The sequence below is a fragment of the Pezoporus occidentalis genome, unplaced genomic scaffold (genome assembly GCF_034315485.1).
Source record: "Pezoporus occidentalis ecotype Australia unplaced genomic scaffold, CSIRO_AGI_Poc_V1 ctg43, whole genome shotgun sequence".
Taxonomy (NCBI): domain Eukaryota; kingdom Metazoa; phylum Chordata; class Aves; order Psittaciformes; family Psittacidae; genus Pezoporus; species Pezoporus occidentalis.
The window spans coordinates 597,885-617,508 of NW_026915758.1; the positions used below are offsets into that span (position 1 = coordinate 597,885).

A 19,624-nucleotide genomic window follows, 5' to 3' on the forward strand; every position below is an offset into this window, starting at 1 on the left:
CAAAATGTATTCCATGCAAACACGAAGGTCATCTGTTTGACTCTGTTCAATTCACCGCTGAGCATCTAAGGCACACATCTGTGAGAAGACTGAATGCTGGGGAAGACAACCACAACTGTCAAAGGATTAACAAATTACAGCAGCTAAAGGTTAAAAGAATGCAGACAGCAACTCCTTCAAGCAGACACTTCTGCCCCACACTCCACCAAAGCTCTGTAGTTATAGCTTAGTATTAGCTGAGACTAAGCTAGCACATCAAAGCTCCAGCAAAAGCAAAGAGTCCCACCAGAACAGGGATCACACGAGAAAAAGGAGAAAAGTTTCCTTCTCAATGCGTATTTACATTCAGACAGACATGCTCCCCATGTCTCATTCTTCATCACTATTTCTATTAATATACTGCCATCTGCAGAACCTGGACTTGACAGGCAAAGCTCTACCGAAGCTTTTGATACACTACATTAAGATCCAGAAGATCTTATTTTCCTGAGCTAAAAATAAACTAATTTTCAGAAAAAGGGACGTGGATTTTTTTTCCCTTTTAAAGCCCACATAATTTAAAGTCTTCATGATCTATTCATAGCTTCCATAAAATCCTCTAGCAAATGAGAGGCAGAACAAGAGCTCCTCTGCCTGCCAGAGTGTACCCACGCCAATCTACCTTGTAGTAATCATAGAGCAGTCCCAGGGCAGCTGCGCTGTCTTCATCACCATTGATGCTCATCATAGCTTTGGTAGCTGCTGTAAGGGGATTTTCAAGAAAGGTTTTCCAGGCCTCATCTTCACTGGTGTAAGGACGTCTCTGAGAGTAGAGAGAGTCATTCTGAAGAACCAACACGGGTCTTTTACTTGGATCATAAGGAAAAAAAAAAAAAAAAAAAAGGAAAAAAAAAAGCCACCTGTTAGAACACACAAAAAACATTCCTAAAGTTCTTCAAAATTAGCTGCTCCAGTTTCACAGCGTTCATATTCTGATTCAGTGCACTGCAAGGATTAGCCAATACAAAAAGCCCAGAAACCTAATTCTGATCTCATTCACGCTCAGTGTATATCAGGATTAATTTGACCAAACTCAGATGGATTACACCAGCCTATATGAAAAGGCAAAGCCGTTTAAGAGCACAACTGACCTGCTCATGCTCTGAATCCAACCCAGAAAGAGTTACGTGCACTTGCTAGGCTGCCACCTACAAAACCTCTAGCACATCCTATGTAATACTACCAAGCCACAATCTGCTTGGTTGTAGTTGTTTCTAGTTCCAGTCCCCACGTGGAACTACAAAATGTGAATTAAGGAAACACCTCTTTCCCCCCGAGCCTTCAGAAGGTGCCTTTGTTCTCAGGGTATACCTGAGAACACCACCTAAAAGCTGCTAGTTCGTTATAGACTACACAAGGAAAATGGTCAAAGGGTCCTCCAATCAGTTTGGCAGTGAACTTTTTTTTTGAGAAGGGAAGCCCAAAGCCTGATTACTGCTGAAATAACCTGTGACACTAATTTGAAACACACTCAGCAGAGGACTGGGGAGGAAAAAAAAAAAAGAGGGATGGGGCGAAATCAGTTTTCCCTTTATGTTGTAGTGTACAAAAAGTGTTAATATTTACTCTGAGCATTTTGAGATTTCTGGGAACAAGAAAGCTCCAAGATGACCTGGACTTCTGCCCACAGGCAAAAGTGGGACACCTGTAGAAAATGCTGTCCTCCCATCTTAGACAACTTAATATGTTTCGGTTGTACTGGTAAAATATACGCTTCATCTTTCAAGTCAGTTCAAGCTAATGTTGCTTAAATCTGCTTTGTAAAAGTAGCTCAAACAGTTTTCTTTCCAGTGAGAGCCCAACACTCCTTTACTGCAGACTGGTGGAGAGAGAAGGAAGGCTTTTGCTTTCTTAAGCAATTCCAGACTCATTTTGTAATGAACTGGTAATAATTTTAAATAAATAAATAATTATATTTTTAAGAAAAGACCCACAAAAAGCAGTTCCCCACCATCACACCGCTTCCCCAGTACATAAGTACTTTTTAAATTTCTTTATCCACATGCATTCAGACTGAAATATACTACAAATACAAAAAGTTATGAAATACAGAAGTTATGAAATACTCTAACCACTATAATCAGCTTAACCGTATCCTACATTTATCACCACCTTCTACCAAAATGATTGCAAAGTACTTTGCAAATCACGCATTCGATCCTTTATTAGTTACACAAGTAGCTTCAACAGGACAGCTTGGCTGAGTTGAAGACGCTTAAAACATGGGAGTTTCCAGGACTTGTAAGAGTACTTTGTGGCTATCAATCAGTATTATATAGTTGGAAAAAAAATCAAGCAAGGACAACAAAAAGACGACAAGCTCTTGCACCAAGCCTTCTGGTTAGGTCTTCACATGTACACATTGACACAGATACCAAAATGAAGCGTACCAAATTACAGACAACTGTGGCATCAAGGACATCCACCTCTGTCGAAGCAGAAGACAAATTTTCTTTAGGGACATGGAAAAAGCTCCTGTTCTTACACAATGTGATAAAAGAAACCTCAAGCATCTAGCAAACGGGTAAATCATCCAATTAAAGTCACTCATAAAGAAAACGGCAAAGTAACGTGGGTGCAGTTCACTTGATCCATCCCTCCCAAGCTGAAGGGCTAAGTCTGCCTTGCTGGAACTCCCAAGAGCACTAAACTGATTCCTTCCAGCCAGTGCAAGGCTCCCAAGGAAAGAGACACCAAAACCACCAAGAAATAAAGCAGCCGCTAACCACAGATGTACAAAATGCAAAACCTATTTATTTTTTGTGTGATTTCTTTGCCATTGCAACACCTAAATATAACACGTATCGCCCTACAGGTAACCTTACCCCCTTAAAAGCAGTGCAGAAAGAATTATCTGCAGAATTATCAGAAGCGTAGGGTTTGGCAGCAACTCAATTCCTTAACAGAACCACAGCTTCTTTCAGGAAAATTAGAACATTATTAATAAGAGGCAAACAAGCATCCTAAGTTTTATGTTTCGAGATTACTGGTACATGGATCTGCTCGCAAACAGACAAGTCCAGCAAAGGCTGGAAATACATTTCCTGCTCCAGCTTTAGTAACTTCTGAATTTTATTTTCTACGTGACCAAAGTGGAAGCAGAACAATATTACATAAAGCAGACTCTCTCCTTGCCTGCGAGGATCCCACATCCCACAAGTGTTCCGTGTTCAGATCACAGAAACTACTCCTACTTACTTCACCGACCCAAACCCCACTGTTTCTCTCCCTCGCCGTGCAGTTTAACTCGTCAGCAAGAGATCATCAGCCGCACAGTGCTTTTATACCTGGTCTTGCACAGAGCACACCTTTAATGCTGAGGCAGCAGACAGGATTTCTTCCGCTGGCTTCTACGTGCCAGAAAAGTGAAGCGCACGCACCTAAATTGCTATGGCCTCATCTATTAAGTGTCATCAGAGGTAGAAGTACATATGAAAAATCCTAATCACAGGGTGCAGTTACTGAGCTGCTGCGTTAAGAGTCCTCCTTCCAGACAGCAATGTATTAAAAACAGAAACCTTTAGTGAAAAATACACTTTCCCTAAAAAAAAAAAAAAAAGTTCATTTGAATCGCCGATCATTCAAAACACAGTAATTTTGAAATCAGTTCTTCAAGTCATTTCAGAACTCTCCTATTTTCCATTCACTTACAGCGTCCACGGCCACAGTCGCCAGAGGGACACGGTGACAAGTGCAGCAACAAACCCTAGTCGTTTAAAACGGCAAAAGATCCGTTTGAAGAAGACAGAAGACGCCTGGGCATGCAACACCGTGAAGTTACAGAAAACACACCCTAAGATCAGTTTTAATTCTTCTAACCCCTAGTTTCGCGCAGTACGAGACGGCTGCAACCGACCTCACCGAGAGCCCCTCTCGGGGCTCGGCTGCGGGCCGGCGGCCGACCCCTTACCTGCCGAAATCCACCTTGCCGGAGGGGTGCGCCTCGTAGAAGTCCATGGGGGCAGCGGCGCGGCGCTCTGGCGGGGCCAGGGACACAGCCCGCCGCTGCGGCTCCGCCCGCCTCCCTCAGCCCCGGGAGAGGGGCAGCCCCGCGCTTCGGCGGCTCCCGCTTCTCCCGACGGCGCGGCCCGCTCCCCGCTGCCGCCCGCTTTTAAGGCGCGGCGGGGGGCGGACGGCGGCGGCGCTGACCCACGCCTCGTTGCCGGTGTCGGGTTTCAAAGCCGGCCCTACCTCACCGCTCTCTGCGCTGCGCAGGGTTGGGTGGGGAGGCCGCCGGGGTCGTTCCGCTGCGCCGCCGGGACCCCCTCGGGGCTCATCCCCCGTCACCCCCCCTCAACTCCCCCTCCTGCTCTCCCCGCGCCATTTCGCACCGCTCCGCCGCAGCCTCCGGTCACTCCCCCGAGAAGATGGAGGGGGGCGGGCCCCCAGGGAGAAGCGGCTCTCCCCGCCCCGGCCCCCGGGCGGCGAGCCCCTCTCGCAGCAGCCCCCCTGAAGGGCGACAGTACCGGTCGGACCGGACCCGGCTGTCCCCTTCCCCGCCCGGCTCACTCACTTGTCGTAGTCTTGTGTCATGTCTGTCGGAGGCAGCGGGCGGCAGAACTGGCCCAGCTGGTCGGGAGGGCAAGGCGGGGGGAGCGGACAGAGCAGCGCGCAGCCCGCCGCACCGACGGGTTTTGTCGGCTTTTCTCGCCCGCTCAGGTGGCTCCCGCAGCCGCAGGTGGACGGGCGCCACGCTACGCCTCCCATTGGCTGCCGCGGACCGCGGGGCGGGTCCGCCGCCCCCCATTGGGCAGCCGGGAGGGGCGGGGCCGGCGCTCCGTGAGGGACGGGGGCCAGGTGAGGCGCCCCGCAGGGACCGGGCCGAACAGAGCCGAGGCAAGGCCGGCCCGGCCCGGGCAGTGCTGCGGGGTCCTGGCCGCGGCGCAAGTTAGGAACGAGTAAAACTTGGCGGGGAAGGTGCTCCTCCGCTGCTGGGGGCTCTCTGGGGCGGCAGTGCGCTCCACTGTCAAAGGCCGCTTTCCTGAGGTAAAAAACAACATAAAAACCAACACAAAACACTTTTTCTGTCCGGTTTCACCTTCCCCCAGCACGCGTTCACGGGGGTAAGGCTAACGCCAGAGGCGGGCTACGAGGGAAGCACCTGGGCAGCTTTTTCGCAGTAAAAAAGGGTTTCCCTTCTCCCTCTCCCATCCCGAACACCATTATCGCTCCTGCGCTAACCCTGTTCTTAGGAAAACGAAACAAGGCACGTGAATTTGCACTGCATTGACTGCTGTAGTACAGTAGATACTAGCATCGTTACGTGCATCACAGGTGAACCCGGGTTTGCAGAGAAAGAAAGGTTTACAATGGAGCTACTGCTGGAAATGCATCTAAATCCTCTGTTTAAACAGCAGCAACATTACAAATACATCAGATAGATCCAAAGTGGCATTGGTGAATTTGAATCAGAAAGCTCTGAAGTTTCTCCTTGAGAAATAAGGGTGGGAGGTTGGTTGTTTAAGTAACAAGTTGAATCCAACCCATATAGCAACAATGCTATCTATCATATGTCAAGATGCTGCAGATAGCTACTGTAATTTAGAAGTATGCACACTAATAAGAGGTCTCTTCTTCTAGGTCAAAATCTCTTCCCTATTTGTACAGGATATACTCCAATGCAAAATTATAGAAGGACAATTCAAGCAGCCAACTGAAGGAAATACGAAACTGAATGGAACAAACTTTCACTAGGGGTCTAATCCTGAAAGTTGCTTAATATGCTCTGACTGGATTACAACTAGCATTCTAGAAACAAAATGTTTGTTGCGATCTGCAGACATTGCCCCTAGGATGGCAAAAGATAAATATCATTACTGAAGTAGGATCCTGCTCTTCTGATGTGAAACGAACTGATGTAAACTGTTCTTTATGACATGCAATAAAAGGTATTCTATATTTTTAATCCTTTTTAAAAATCTAATTTGATACTACATAGATGATTTATCTGCTCTCACATATGAAAAAATACTGTCATCTGATTAAGATGTCATTTTTCCAAACTTGCTTTGTTTCCAATACAAATTACAAAACCAGCTCAAAATCCCAAGTACTGGGAAGGACTGGTAACATTCTTGGGTGTTATTCACTGTGCCGTTTGTAGAACCCTGGGATGCACAGACACAATTGCTGCTTTTTGGCATACGTGCATACTTTTCACTAACAATAACATATAATACTCCCCTGTAAGTGACCCAGATGCAGCAGCTCAGTCACATGTTTACATTGCACCCAAACTGCTACAATCTTAATGATGTGCCACACTTGGTACTTGCACTTAACTAGAATTTGCCATGATTTTATTCCAAGTAAATCAAGGCTGTTGTCTCTGCAAAAGGAATGGCTTTCCTAACAGCCTGATCTGCTGATGAAAACTTAATTATCGACATAGGAATCGCTTCCACATTCAGGAGACGATATAAACACTGGATTGTGACACCACTGACTAACCTGCCGGTCACCATCTAGACTCTGTAACACCACTGGTAGGTGTATTTCTGTGATGTCACCAACTGGGTTGCATCATTGCTGAATAAAATCAGGGAAGAAGCACAAAAGGATTTAGCAGAGTTTTGGCTTGAGTATAAAGCCGTGCCAGCCTAGTGTGGCAGCGCCCTGGCAGGATTCCCCTTGCCCTGCACTGTTCCCTCCAACTTCTTCCCTCGCTCGACCCTTTCACCTCAATCTCATTGCTCTCCTCCACCTCTCTCTCATGCCCTTCCATTTACTTTTGCCTCTGCCTTGGTCCTGCTGTCAGCGTTCTTACCTTCTTCACTTGTCTCCCTCTCAAAACACATTAAGGAACTGCACAGAAGTTACATGCTGCTTGCAACCATGTGGCCAAGTGCTGTCTCAACTTGCTTGCACCTCTTCCTAGTCTTATCTTTTGTCATCGCTATCTAGAGAAACTGAGATTTATTCTGGACAAGGATTAGCTACTGTGATGACTTACCTAACAAATAAGGCTTTAAAATCTCATCCTTGTTAACATCTACACTCACTGGCCATTCACACCTGTGCAATAAACAAGTTGCATCAAGTTTGTAGCAGCACTTTTGATTTCACAAAACGCAGAAGGGAGTCAAAACAAGACTACCTAACCTGAACCCCTAAGATGTGAGGGCCCTGCTGCAGAGCTTGATGTAAGGAGCAGTGAATCTTCTGTACTCTCCACAGAACACCAGGAAAGCTTTGCTTTTCTCCAACAGGCCTGTGGTTACTAACGACAGAGCTAGAAGAGCAAGCGTGAAGCTGATCACTGACTCTCTGGGAATAAGCCCAAAGGCATCAAAGGGGTAGAAAACCAGAGAAAAACCCATGAAGACGTTCATGAACTCACTAGAGGAAGCAAGGTGAAAGCAGGTACAGTTGAAAGACAGACAAGTGACAGTAGGAAAGGAAGCTGGAAAGAGAAGCTGGAAAAAGCTGGGGGGTGGGGTGAGGGGAAGGGTAAAGAAACGAAAGCACAATGTGTGAAATATGGAACAGAAAAGTTAAAGAAACAGTTTGCTTTTTGCTTCAGTCATATGTAATCTTGCAGGCATTCTTAAAAATTCCCTTTTGGTTCTGTATTGAACCCTAAAGGTAATGTAGACACTGCTGAGAGCATACAGACTATTCAGGGCAGGAGATGCAGCTCCATCAGCCTGAGTACCCTCCAAAATCACTACAATGTAAATTAATCAATTTTGCAGCAACCTATATATTAAAGCAAAGTTATCCTGAAGCCTAGAATTTTATCAACAAGATCTTCAGCAGGTTATCCAGTCTCACTGAATGTTTATTGTCTCTACTTAATATTATGTTTCCCCTGGTTTGACTTGCGTGCATGCAGGTCCTGCCATGCAGGCTGACAGCGGTATAGTAAGAGGACAGCGTGTGCAGCTTTTTCACTGCATGCTGTTCTCTGCCTAATCCGCTCTGGTCTGCAGCACAGAAATCACCCCACTGCCCAGTTAGGAGTTAGCAGCACCATGGAGCTCAGTTCAAGTACACAAAAACTTTCTGCCACAATCTCTTATCGATGCAGCGTGACTTACTGTGCAGATGAGATCCAGGTGGATGGCTTCACATCCTAGCATCAGAGCAAACTGAAAGTGGTGGTCACAAGGCCACAGTCGAGGTCCTGCGCAGCAGCAGAGGAACCAGCCTGCCTGCAGAACTGAAGCCTGCCTAGCTGGTGAGGAGCTGATGGCTCACCAGGAAATCCCTAGCTCTGCAGTCCAATGTCTTCACCTTGAGAGCTGGGGCACCTGGATATTAGGATGCTCTTTTCTTCCCTGGGCCTGTCAAGTGGCAGCATCTTCACCCTTGCACTCTACGCCACACCACTAGAGCAGCCCTGTCAGAGATATGCAACGCTCCATCAGCCAGCTATTGCAAGTGTCCTCCACAGAAAGGTGGCACAGAAGCATCCCAGGATCCAGAGCAAGATATCAGATCACAACACAGACACTAACCACACACATGGTGGCATTCTCAGGAGGCAATGGTGGGGTCTAAAACCAATGAGCAAAGCCACTGCTAGGACAACAGGGTGGTCTATGAGCACAGAATACAATACAGAGCAGCCATGTGAGATTATCAAGAGGAATGTGCTTATATTTTCTTTTAGAACTCCCTGATGTACTGCCAGAGGCAGAGTGTAGGTGCTGAGGATTGGCAATGAGTGTTCTGGCTCTAGAAATGCTGCCATTAGCAGTTGTACAAGGGCAGCTATAACCTCACATGAGGACACAAGCATTCATCATCTCCTGTTCTGCCAATCCTTACTCACCCTCTTGTTCACTGTTTCTAGCACAAGCAGCACTGAGGAAAGATCTTTTATGCACCTGTTTCAACATCTTGGCATCCCCTTTATGCTCTCTCTCCCTCATCTAATTGACCCAGGAACAAAGAAGCTTCACAGGTAGAGGAGCAACAAGACCAGTAACTGCAGAGGAAATACCAGAAAGCAAGCATTCTGCATTGAGTACAAGGACAAATGCAGTGATGTGGGGAAAGGACATGGGGAAAGGGCAAATGAACCAGGGAGCACACATCTTCCTCAAGGACTTAACATTTTCAGACCTCACCTCTCCCAGAAGCCCCGTGGGTTGTAGTTCTTTCGCTCCCGGCCCTGCAAAAGCATCCTCTTGAAAAATTACCATAAATACCCCAAAATAATTTTTCAGGACCATCAGCAAAAGTCTCGTTTGTCCATAAAGGGAGGAAAGTAATTTTGAGGAAGGGTTTTTGACCTTTCCAAGAAGTCATCAGAGAGTGACTTACTCATTGCATTGCCGGTAAGATTGCACAGAGCCTTCTCAAATCTTCCAAACACGGTTGTTTCAGGGGTCATGCTAAAAATGGGTTAGGGAATATGTAATTGCAGTGAAGCCCATGCAGCACAGTATGCCCAATAAATTAAACTAGCATTGCTTGCAGGCATTGGGCTTTGCTGATTCTCATTCTCTGGTTAAATCAGGTTCAGGACCTTCACTCTGTGTAAGAAGTTAAGGAGAAAGTCAAATACCCCTCTTTCATGTCTGGAAAATCATAAAAGCTTTAAAAAGAAAAATACATGTTATTAAGTTGCTATTGAGAATGCAGACACACTGAGGTAGTGAAAAGCTAGCAAGGTAAAATATCTGTTCTGCTGAAGGCTGTACGTTTCAAAAGAAAAGATTATCTGTCATTTTCAGATATATGTATATATATATTCATAAATATATATTCATAGCCAGGTTGAATGTGGCTTTGAGCAACCTAGTTTAGTGGAAGGTTCCTTGCCCATGGCAGGGGGTTGGAACTAGATGAGCTTTAAGGTCCATTCCAACCCAAACTATTTCTGTGATTCTGTATCTCCACTGAAAAAAAAACAGAAAGGTTGCATTATTTGGGAGACTTCATAAAGCAAGGCTACTTTTGCACTCTTAAAGATAGAAAAAAATCAGTGTGTTAAAATGTAACACACAAACTAGAAAAAAGCCTGAATTCCCTTCAGAAGGCACATCTAGGTCTCAGAGTAACTGATTTGCTATTGTCCAAGTTAATAATTATTTAACTATTCTAAGTCTTCTCAACATACACTGCTTTAAAAGTTTAATCTAAAATAACCCACTTGCCTTTATCTATATACTTAAGAACTCATTCAACTTTTAGAGTAGGAAAGAAAACAAACTGAGTCTCTTTACTTAAAATTTCCATGGGAAGAAGTACAAAAAAGTAGCTATGAGAAAGCTGGGCTTTACCTGAACATTTTCAGCAAATAGTTACACAAAGGAGGTGTAAATTAGAAGCAGATAGAGGAGGTGGTTAGAAAGGCTGGGCTGTGGCAGACACCCTACCCTTCAGCTATCCACCGGTAGCTGTCTGTTCAACCAGCACAGCTCCACCTCAGGGTTATATTAACTGGACTCAAAGCAGTTGTCCCAAGAACGCTCAACTACACTTCACTGAAGATAAGGCACTCTTATGGCTCATCAGCTTCTTCAACATCATTAGTCCAACATAAGTGTTGATTGATTAAACTGGATAGAACTAACATTAAGTATTTTAGGGGCACACCCTTTACTTTTAAATCTGACTCTTAACCTATGTGTCCAGAAGGCACACGGCTCTTGATGATTAACTGCAAGCTTTATTCCAGTTTATTAAAGTACAGCCTTAATTTACTCTAACATCTAAGGCAGCTTTTTTTTACTTTTGTAACAATGTAACAATGAGCACAGTATTTTTAATTTATGAAGCTCAGATTTTACTACTACAGTAGTTTTAAAAGAAAGGTATACTTATAATTAAGTGCATAAGTCTTTCAAATAAAGACTTTTGAATTAAATGAATCCTTTAAGTATAACAAGGTGTCTTTTAGATAGTTAATACAAACCTTTAACAGATATTACAGTAAAAAGAATGAGACACTTTCAGTCGCTTGAGCAAGCACTGTGACAACGTGTATTACCCTTCTGTGTATTTTTAAGTCAAACACCCATCTAGAACAAGAACAGTGAGTAATTTTGCCAGATATTTACAAAGTTTAGCAATTCGCTCAGGTGAGGTCAAACATAATAGATAATGGCTAATTTTAAAACAAACACCAGACACAACATGAGCTTCAAACTGGCATATTCTGAGTCCATTAATGTAAACATCAGTTCAAGACACATCTCATCAGAAGTCTGAGGTGCGTATGCACAACTGCACAACGTGGCAATAGATTTTACTAAACTGTACCCACTTATGAAATCCCTAACACATACAACAAGCAGCAAACCAAGTCTGCTCTTTTTCCACCATCAAGTACAGTTTAGCTCTGTATGGTTAAAACTATAACTTCTCATCTGCATGTTACCATCATTTTTTAGGACTGTCGCTCTAAATCCCTATTCTACAATAACTATAGAAAATATCAAAAAAGTAAACACTTTCACCCAAACTGTCTTTTCTGTCACCTTAAATCAGGACACCCCACTTACTTACCTCCTGCCTCCACTGAGCAGGCAAAGCCTCCTGGTTTGCCAACATTTTGAAGTAACCAGGACAGCTTACCTTTAATAGTCTTGTCTGCTTTGCCTGTGCTTGGCATACTACTTTATTACTTAGCTCCAGACAGGTAGAGCAGCACATCTCTCCTATCATTCACCTGTTCCAGTTTTTTAGACAATGGTTTCATGGATTGAACTGCAATAGATTTTAAACACTTTCATTATACTCAGAGTCTACTCACTGAACTGTTTATCTTCCCACACTGCATCTTACTGAAGCCCTTGCTCAGGAAGGAAGACATTACTCTTTGTAAAGTCGTCTGCAGGCACCATTTTTCTTGTCTATAATAATACTTAGCTATTGATTTTGGTTTTGATCAAATGGATTTGGCAACGTCTGTACTCTGCCCTTACTGATGGCTGGAGTTGCTGAATTTTATTTCATTCAACTGAAAGCAGGATTATTCATCTGAGTATCTACTCAACATCTCTGTTCAACATATACATATGTTTTGGTGTCTTTGATTTAGTGGCAGCACCCAACTTCATTTACACATTGTCTGGGACAATTTAAAACCACAGTGCATAAATAATACTGAGCATGAGAAACTGGTAGAATGTCTGAGGTGCAAGCCGCTGAAGATGCTGAATTACAAAGTGGTCAGAAGAAATTTAAATGACAATAGCTTTGCAAAAGAAGAATGACAGGAGGACCTGGCAGATACCGCTGCACAAGAAACAGGATGGACACTATGTAGGGGTATAAAAGGTATAAAAGATATGAAAGCAGCTGCAAAATCTGTGAAGCCTGGAGTGAAACATGAACCTGAATGAGAGGTTCAGGCACATCAAGAGACTGGGAGACATACAGGGTGCAAGGAAATGTAGAAAGCAGTGCCAGAGTTGCTCCAGAACAGCATGTTTAGAAACAATGAGTAAAAAAATCACTGCAGTGAAAACATCAACCAACTGCTCCTTTTATTTGTTAACACACTATTTCAAAACAAAGTAAACATTACTTTCTAGAAATATATTTGCTGTCATATAACAGTAGGTAAAAAAATAGGTATCTTAATTGCAAAGTCTCACAATGTAATTAGATGCCAACGTGCTGTCCAGTACACTTGAAGCATGTATAACTATGCCAAAAAAACATGGTAATTTCATAGCTTCCTGTTGGCTTTGATGCAAAGTGAGGAAATAAATAGCAATAAACAGTTTCCTTGGTAACTTTCCCAGCTGGAAACCAGTGACTTCAGTTACAGATAAAATGACACTACAACTAAAGTACAGTAATAGGTCTCAGCAGTACAATCTTAACAAAAAAATCTGAAGGCAGGCAAAAGTATCAGTTCCACCTTAGTTGTAATATCATATTTTGGGATCGAACCAACTAATTTACATGGTTTTAATAATGTTATATTTAGGCCTTTTTACTTCCTTAGGCCTCTTCTGCATTTTGGCTTTTTATAGAGTTTTTTATTAAAAAGTTTATGTTCTATCACACAGACCTCATCATGGATATAGGAGGGCTGTATCCTCAGAAGAAAGGAGAATAAGCTTAGTACAAAATGGTAACTCTGGGGAAAGTCCTCTTCTCTGGAGTAATGAGCCAGATGACCACATGATCTGAAAAGAAAGGGAAAAAAAAATAAAGCTCCTTAAATTATAAGTATATTTCGTTAGCATTTAGCTAGCATTTATATATTCCATTTTAATTAGAAGAAAACTCTACATTTTACCATCAGCATAAATCACAATTTGGTTTTCAACATCAGTTCTGTGGTGGGACCCACACCTGCAAAACCCTGAAGGACAGGACCAGACCAAGACATGTTCAGAGATGGTACAAACACAGTAAGACGGAAAAGCCTGTATAGCTTCTTGCACTGTGAATCACTATCATAACCAATACATTCTTTGTCTTTCAGGACTAAATTGAACCACTGTTCATCCTACTAGCTTTTAGCAAATGTAGCAAAGCGTGAAAAATGATTACATTACCCTATTTTTAAAACCTGTAAGACTATCCAATGCAGACACCCCAGGCTCTGTTCTCTAGTCCTTGCCCACACCCTCTGTAGGGTCCTCTCTCCTCTTGCTGACACTATGCCATGGGTTTATAACCCATCATTTCTTGTCCATTTCCTTTGTGTCCTAAATGTAAATTACCTGTCTAGAACAAGAAACTATGTTCAAGTCAATGGAGTAACATCAGAAATACTGGGGCAAACATTGACCAGGTCAACAGAAAGTGGTAAGTGCTATAGCAGCCTTCTGCTTAATTATATTGTAGCTTTCATGGTGAAAATGTTACTGAAAATGGTGAGGTGATTTTATTGATGAAGCATATAATGGTGATAGCAGACTGAACTTGCTGGTAAGAAGTGTCAGACTGAATAGATGATGACACAGAAGACAGACTGCAGGGAGAGTTCTGTGTTAAGTTCAGCAACTTAGGCTGGAAAAATATCCTGTGCTGGGTTAGCCTCAAATATGTTTTTAGTAAAAGTGGTAAGTTTAAAACAGTATAAAATTCAGTTGTTTCCATTTTTTAAACAGTCTTTTACATTGATATGGGGATTCAGTTGATATTCCCCATAAGTCGATGCATCTTCTAGCTTACTAGGTACTGTATTGCCCTGGGATGTGGAGAAGCAGGGTTTAAAATTTCCCCTCTGTCTGATTCAGAGCAGCGGTCTTAAATATTCACCAGAACAAGGACTGGAATCTGTCTGTCCCAATTTACAAGCAAGTGTGCTAATTACCAGACTATAGAGTCATTTGCTCGCTCCCTCTGGCCCAACACGCATTTACATTTTACCTCAAACTGGAGGAACAGACGGACCCATCCCGCAGTGCCATGCAAGCTGCACTTTGGGAATGGAGTCTTTGTTTGAAGCCTCCTGAAGTCTGGCAGATTGGAAATGTGAAACTAGGTCTCTCACGCTGTACATCCCATCCTCTGCCCTACCTCACAATTCCTGAAAGCTGCCAGCGACTTCTTACAGAAACTAAATTAAATGAGACATTTCAGCAGCATCAGAACAAACCAGCTGTTCCCACAACTCAATGCGTTGTTTAAATTCAAACTTCATTGAGAAATGTTGGGTTGAACCAAATCTGCCTTTTTTGGCTAATATAAATTAAGACATTTTGCTACACCCCTGAGATTCAGAAATTACAGCTCTTATGGCAATGTAGGTGTCAAATCTCAGTTTTCATTGGGGGGCAGATTAGTGATACCGTGTATTCTGAGGCAAATGCATAATTACATTGATATTGTAAAGCACTTACAAACTGGAGTTATACTTTCCACAAGAGTACCTAATCATTTCTGCCCCATTTTGTGCTATTTTTGTGCTATTTACACTAAGAGCATCTCTGAAGAGCTAAAAAAAACCCAAACCACCAGGTGATTTTAAATTTAGATGTAATAAGGGAAATCCATTTTTCTCAACATTTTCACACATTGTAATACCTAATCATATGTAGGCTCACTGAATTATTTAGGTTGGAAGAGACCTTTAAGATTGAGTCCAACCATAAAGCCTGGTATCACCTAAAGGCTTCTATATGAAATCAATTTAGAATCCAGTTTAAAGCTGAAAGTTTTAAAATACAAGCAAATGTAAAAGCATTTCACCAACCATTTGACTGATCTCAGGTTTGCCCACAATCAAATCATGCTTTAGCCCTAGGATTAAAGCATTTCAGTAGTCCCTGTTAGACCATGCTGATTTTTAAAGAAAGAGAATTTGTAAGTTTGTTTTTAGTTCTATTATACATACACACACTTGCAACCCTCATATTTAAGGGAGTAGATGTTGTTTTCCAAAGTTAAGTAAGTGTCAGATGTATAATTAACTACTTGCATTGCAAATGATATAATGGGAAATTTAACCGGTAAGAATTTTAATTCAAATCTTGTTTCATGAAGGCTATGACAGTTTGCCATTAACATTTTATTATATTACATATGAAAATGTAGGCTTAAAAACAGACTTTGCATGAAAGATTATTCACACAAACATACACTGAAATATCCACGCATTCACTGTGTGCATAAGATTTACGCAAATTTGTGGTAAAAGGATTATTACCTCTCCTCCCTTAAAAAAAAAAAAGTTCTTATTCATACAAAAGAATGAATCCATACAACCAAAGCTCTTGTAATATAACACTGTGCTTACATTATTCCAACCCATTTCTGTCACGGTGGATATGTGAAAGGTAATATGAAAAGGAAAATAAAGATACGCAAATAAATCCACCGACAGACAGAAAAGACTGCATAAATGTAAACCCAGTTATTTTCAAGGGGAATATTTAATGTTTTAAAAATCAGGAACACACTGCTAAGACTGTAGGGGCTATTGCTCTCCTGAGCATGTCATTTAGAAGTACAAACAGATAAAGATTTAAGATGTTATTCAATGCATTAATGAAATCTCATTTCACATTAATGAAATTTGACCTCCTTTCCAGAAAACACCTTCCAACTGCATACATGAGAAATTCAGGAGAATCCAAGCCAAGTTCGTCTCTCACCGATACTCACCGGTACATTCCTCGTCTGGATTAAAGGTTCATGATACAACAAATAGCAAACTGAAATCTGGTGCATGATCCAGAAGCCATACCTCCATTACCCAGGGAGTTCAGATAGTTCCTCTTCCCTGGAATAAATGCTGCTGAACTCCTACACTCACTCAGCAGGGCTTTTGCCCTCTGTCTCTGGCCATGGTCATAGAATCACAGAATGGTCTGGGTTGGAAGGGACCTTAAAGATCATCCAGTTCCAACACCTCTGCCATGCCACTAGACGAGGCTGCTCAAAGCCTCATCCACCTGGGCCTTGAACACTGCCAGGGATGGTTCTTTGCCAGCACCCCCTAAGTAGAAAACTCACCAGTTTTCGCAGAATGAGAAGGTATTAAAGGAAGAGAAGTTCAACACAATCCAGACAGATACTTAAATATCCATACAAGGCTGGATTAGCGGAGATATTATTCTCCTTTGAAGACAACAATTTTAGTAACAAATAGAATGACTGTTTTATATAACCTAATGGAAAAAAAATGATCCCTTTCACTTGAGAAGGAAGGATTTGGGAACAGTTCTCTACTAGACACAAACACTAAACTTCCTTAATAGCACAAAATGGTTTATTTTCCCGTGTTTCTTCTTTTACTTTTCCAGTGAAAGAAATTTCATCTTTTATTTTGTGCTTCCAAAAAATACAACTCTTGATTGCCGCTATGCTTAGATGAAATAGTGGCAAAATCCTTTTCACTCACGGTTACTTTTTAAAAGTATATTCTGAAAGCATTAATTGCTTATTTGAACTTTCATTTTTTTTTATTAAGGCCATCACAACAGCAGCATAGTGATTTAGAAAGTTAATTTCCTATGCCTTTTGGGGGACCAGGGAGGAGAGGAATGGAGCCATTTTCCCATTCTCTAGAGGGTTGTGGCACAAGTTTTGCCTAAAATACTATGAAGAAAGAAGCAAAGTGAGTATTTGTATATAGCTGCCAGTCTTGCCATGTGACTCTTGTTGCTGGTTTTGTTTCATCTCTCTTATCAAAAGTTTACTTTGATCACTCTTCATATTACAATTTGTCTACTCCCAATCCAAGACTAACCATTCCACACACAACCCTTTTACAAGTGATTTTAACTAGATGTGAATACATAAATAGCTGTGTGCACACCGCGTATTTGTCATTTGTAAAAACTGCATACATGCCACTTTATTTTCAGGAGAACTTTCCAAAGTGTATGTAACAAAAATCTGAATACTTACTTCTCAGTGCATAGTTTAACTGTACACAGCCAATAGCCAGGGTTCATGGGTTTAAGTAAACCACATTTTTCTTGCAAAATTCCCTTCAGGCTATGCCCGTGAAAACAACTCCCATCTGTGTTTTCTTCTGACCAACTTAACTGAAAACTTGAAGGATTTGGCTTTTCAGGAGGTTGCACGGAACCAGACAGCTTGCCAAACTGATTTTGTAAGTTCACAGCCATTTCTGTACAAATACAAACAAACAGAAAAAAAAAACACCAAGGCAAAAGTATTAAATATTAGAATACTGTTTAGAGGTGATTAATACCTGTAGAAAATAGGGGATTTGTGCTTCCTTTTTTTCTTTTGATTTCTTTTTTCCTTTAAACCTTGAAAAACCTGTATGTTCTCTCCCCATTCCATTTAAAATTCAACTCTGTCACATGTTTTCGCTAAAGATTTTGAAAGATGATTCAAAATGCCATGTCTTTCACACATAGTAATATTAAGACTGGGGCACTCCAAAAGCATTCCCCCAATTAAAACCTGTAAAATCTAACTGATATTGTTGGTATTTTTATGCTGATAGGCACCAGGATGCCTTTTGCTATATTTAGTTGGTTGTATGCTATCTCTCAGACTGGCTAAGGTTGTTTAAGTAGTTTTCTGTGTATCAGAATTAAGGAAGCCTAGTTTCATATACATACAGATTTAAGGTTAAGCTTTTCATAGTGCAATTTTTAACTGCAAAACAAACAAACAAACAAACGCAAAAAAACAAACCAAACAAAAAACAAAAGAAACCCCAATCAACCAAAAAACCAACACACCCCACTCCACCTTTCCCTGCTGCTTGTGAAAGAGTGACAAACTTTCCTAAATCACTGAGGCTAAGAAGGGAAAGAAGTTACTGTGGTGGTAAGGCACTGAAATGGGTTGCCCAGGGAGGTTGTGAATGCTCCATCCCTGGCAGTGTTCAAGGCCAGGTTGGACAGAGACTTGGGTGGCATGGTTTAGCGAGAGGTGTCCCTGCCCATGGCAGGGGGGTTGGAACTAGATGATCTTAAGGTCTTTTCCAACCCTAACTATTCTATGATTCTATGATTCTAAGTTATGATGACAGATCAGCACACACAGTATGTCTGCCTAAGCCTTGTTTCGCTAGGATAAAAAGCAGGTTAAAAACCACTGTTACTGGAACTTCAACTTCTTTTTATGACCTGTATCTGAATAAACTCATTGATAAACTGGAAAAATAAAATGGCAGAAAAGACATCCTAAAGTAATCCAAGACTGGTAAGCTTACCTTTCAAGAGGATACTAAAATCTACCACCAAAAACAAAGTCTAAGGAATGTTTCTGAAATCCTGTATCTGGCACATAAGTGTTCTTTCTAGAGCGCTCTTTGTTTCTATTATCTGAAATTTGTTTTAAGATGAATCTTGCCCATTTACAATGGCATTACGTGATAGTCCTGCTCGCAACAGCCAGTGGTAAAACTTCATAATCTAAGTGGTCCTCTTTTAGCTTGAAGAAAAGCAGAGCCAGAAGAGGAATCGAGGGCCACAGAAATTATGAACAATGAATCATTCACTTTTTCTTCTAAATGCAGGAATTAAAGGGCATCTGGGCAAATGATCAGCTTGAAATAAACAAATCTAAACATGTTTTTCCATGGAACATGACTTGAAGTTGACACTCACTGAATTTTGAAGAGCAAGAACATTCAAAAAAACCCCAACTGCATTCTTAAAAGAAAAATCCAACATGAGTTATTCAAACCAAACAGGATTACACAACTTATTTTGAAGTCCCTTAACAAGTCACTTCCAGAAAATGGAAGCATATAGAGGGATAAAGGGAAAAATACCATTTGCCACACTTAACATATCTCTCCCTAGATAGCTGCTACTTACTAGATACTGTTAAATATAGAATGAAGAATTTCGGAACTGATTTGGTTGAGTAAAATTCTGGTCTTCCATATTTCCACAGGTAAGCGTGGGTTTTGTCATTTTTTTCTGCTTGCTTTTATGTCAGTGTAAACCCCAGTAATTTCTTATAAGTACTTCTAGAGTTACTAAAATAAAGTAGACGTACTTGCATCCTCACCACATATCGCTAGCTATTAAAGTAAAGCCTTGTTCAGACAAGTCTTCCTCACTTCCTATAGAAGACTGCAAGAAGGAGAGGGAGAAAAGAGGAACATGCAAGATCTACCAAAGGACATCCTGGGATATCCATACTAAAGGATATGAGAAAGTAAAGAAAAGGGACGGGAAAGTTACAGGATAGCAGTAACAATTCACAAAGCTCACAGCTATAAAAG

The 19,624-nt window shown here is 41.7% G+C and overlaps 3 protein-coding genes and 1 long non-coding RNA gene across 7 annotated transcripts in view; 1 reads left to right on the plus strand and 3 right to left on the minus strand.

Annotated features, from left to right (window-relative positions):
- Window positions 1–4,710, minus strand: part of GRHL1 (grainyhead like transcription factor 1) — a 43,141-nt gene extending 38,431 nt beyond the window's left edge. For 2 of the 3 annotated variants that reach the window (XR_009967768.1, XM_062634520.1), the window contains exons 1-2: window positions 3,950–4,135; window positions 662–848 (exon numbers count right to left, since the gene is read on the minus strand). Coding sequence is in view for 2 of the 3 variants with exons in the window: in XM_062634520.1 (XP_062490504.1) it covers window positions 662–848; window positions 3,950–3,996 (234 nt within the window). In the remaining variant the exon portion in view is untranslated. Of the gene's footprint in view, window positions 1–661; window positions 849–3,949; window positions 4,136–4,552 lie in introns of those variants that run through there. The other variant, XM_062634521.1, reaches the window with a different exon arrangement.
- The window catches only part of KLF11 (KLF transcription factor 11), a 200,693-nt gene that overhangs the window by 65,205 nt on the left and 115,864 nt on the right, over window positions 1–19,624 (minus strand). The window lies entirely within an intron of this gene.
- Window positions 4,914–16,316, plus strand: LOC134171910 (uncharacterized). Its single transcript, XR_009967769.1, has 5 exons — window positions 4,914–5,025; window positions 5,620–5,927; window positions 7,248–7,401; window positions 8,837–8,947; window positions 15,993–16,316. It is a non-coding gene; the product is annotated as an uncharacterized LOC134171910 (long non-coding RNA).
- The window catches only part of TAF1B (TATA-box binding protein associated factor, RNA polymerase I subunit B), a 50,977-nt gene continuing 43,810 nt past the window's right edge, over window positions 12,458–19,624 (minus strand). For both annotated transcript variants that reach the window (XM_062634522.1, XM_062634524.1), the window contains 2 exons: window positions 17,314–17,539; window positions 12,458–13,133 (listed from right to left, as the gene is read on the minus strand). In XM_062634522.1, coding sequence (XP_062490506.1) covers window positions 12,938–13,133; window positions 17,314–17,539 — 422 coding nt within the window. In that variant the 3' untranslated portion in view covers window positions 12,458–12,937. The remainder of the gene's footprint in view (window positions 13,134–17,313; window positions 17,540–19,624) is intronic.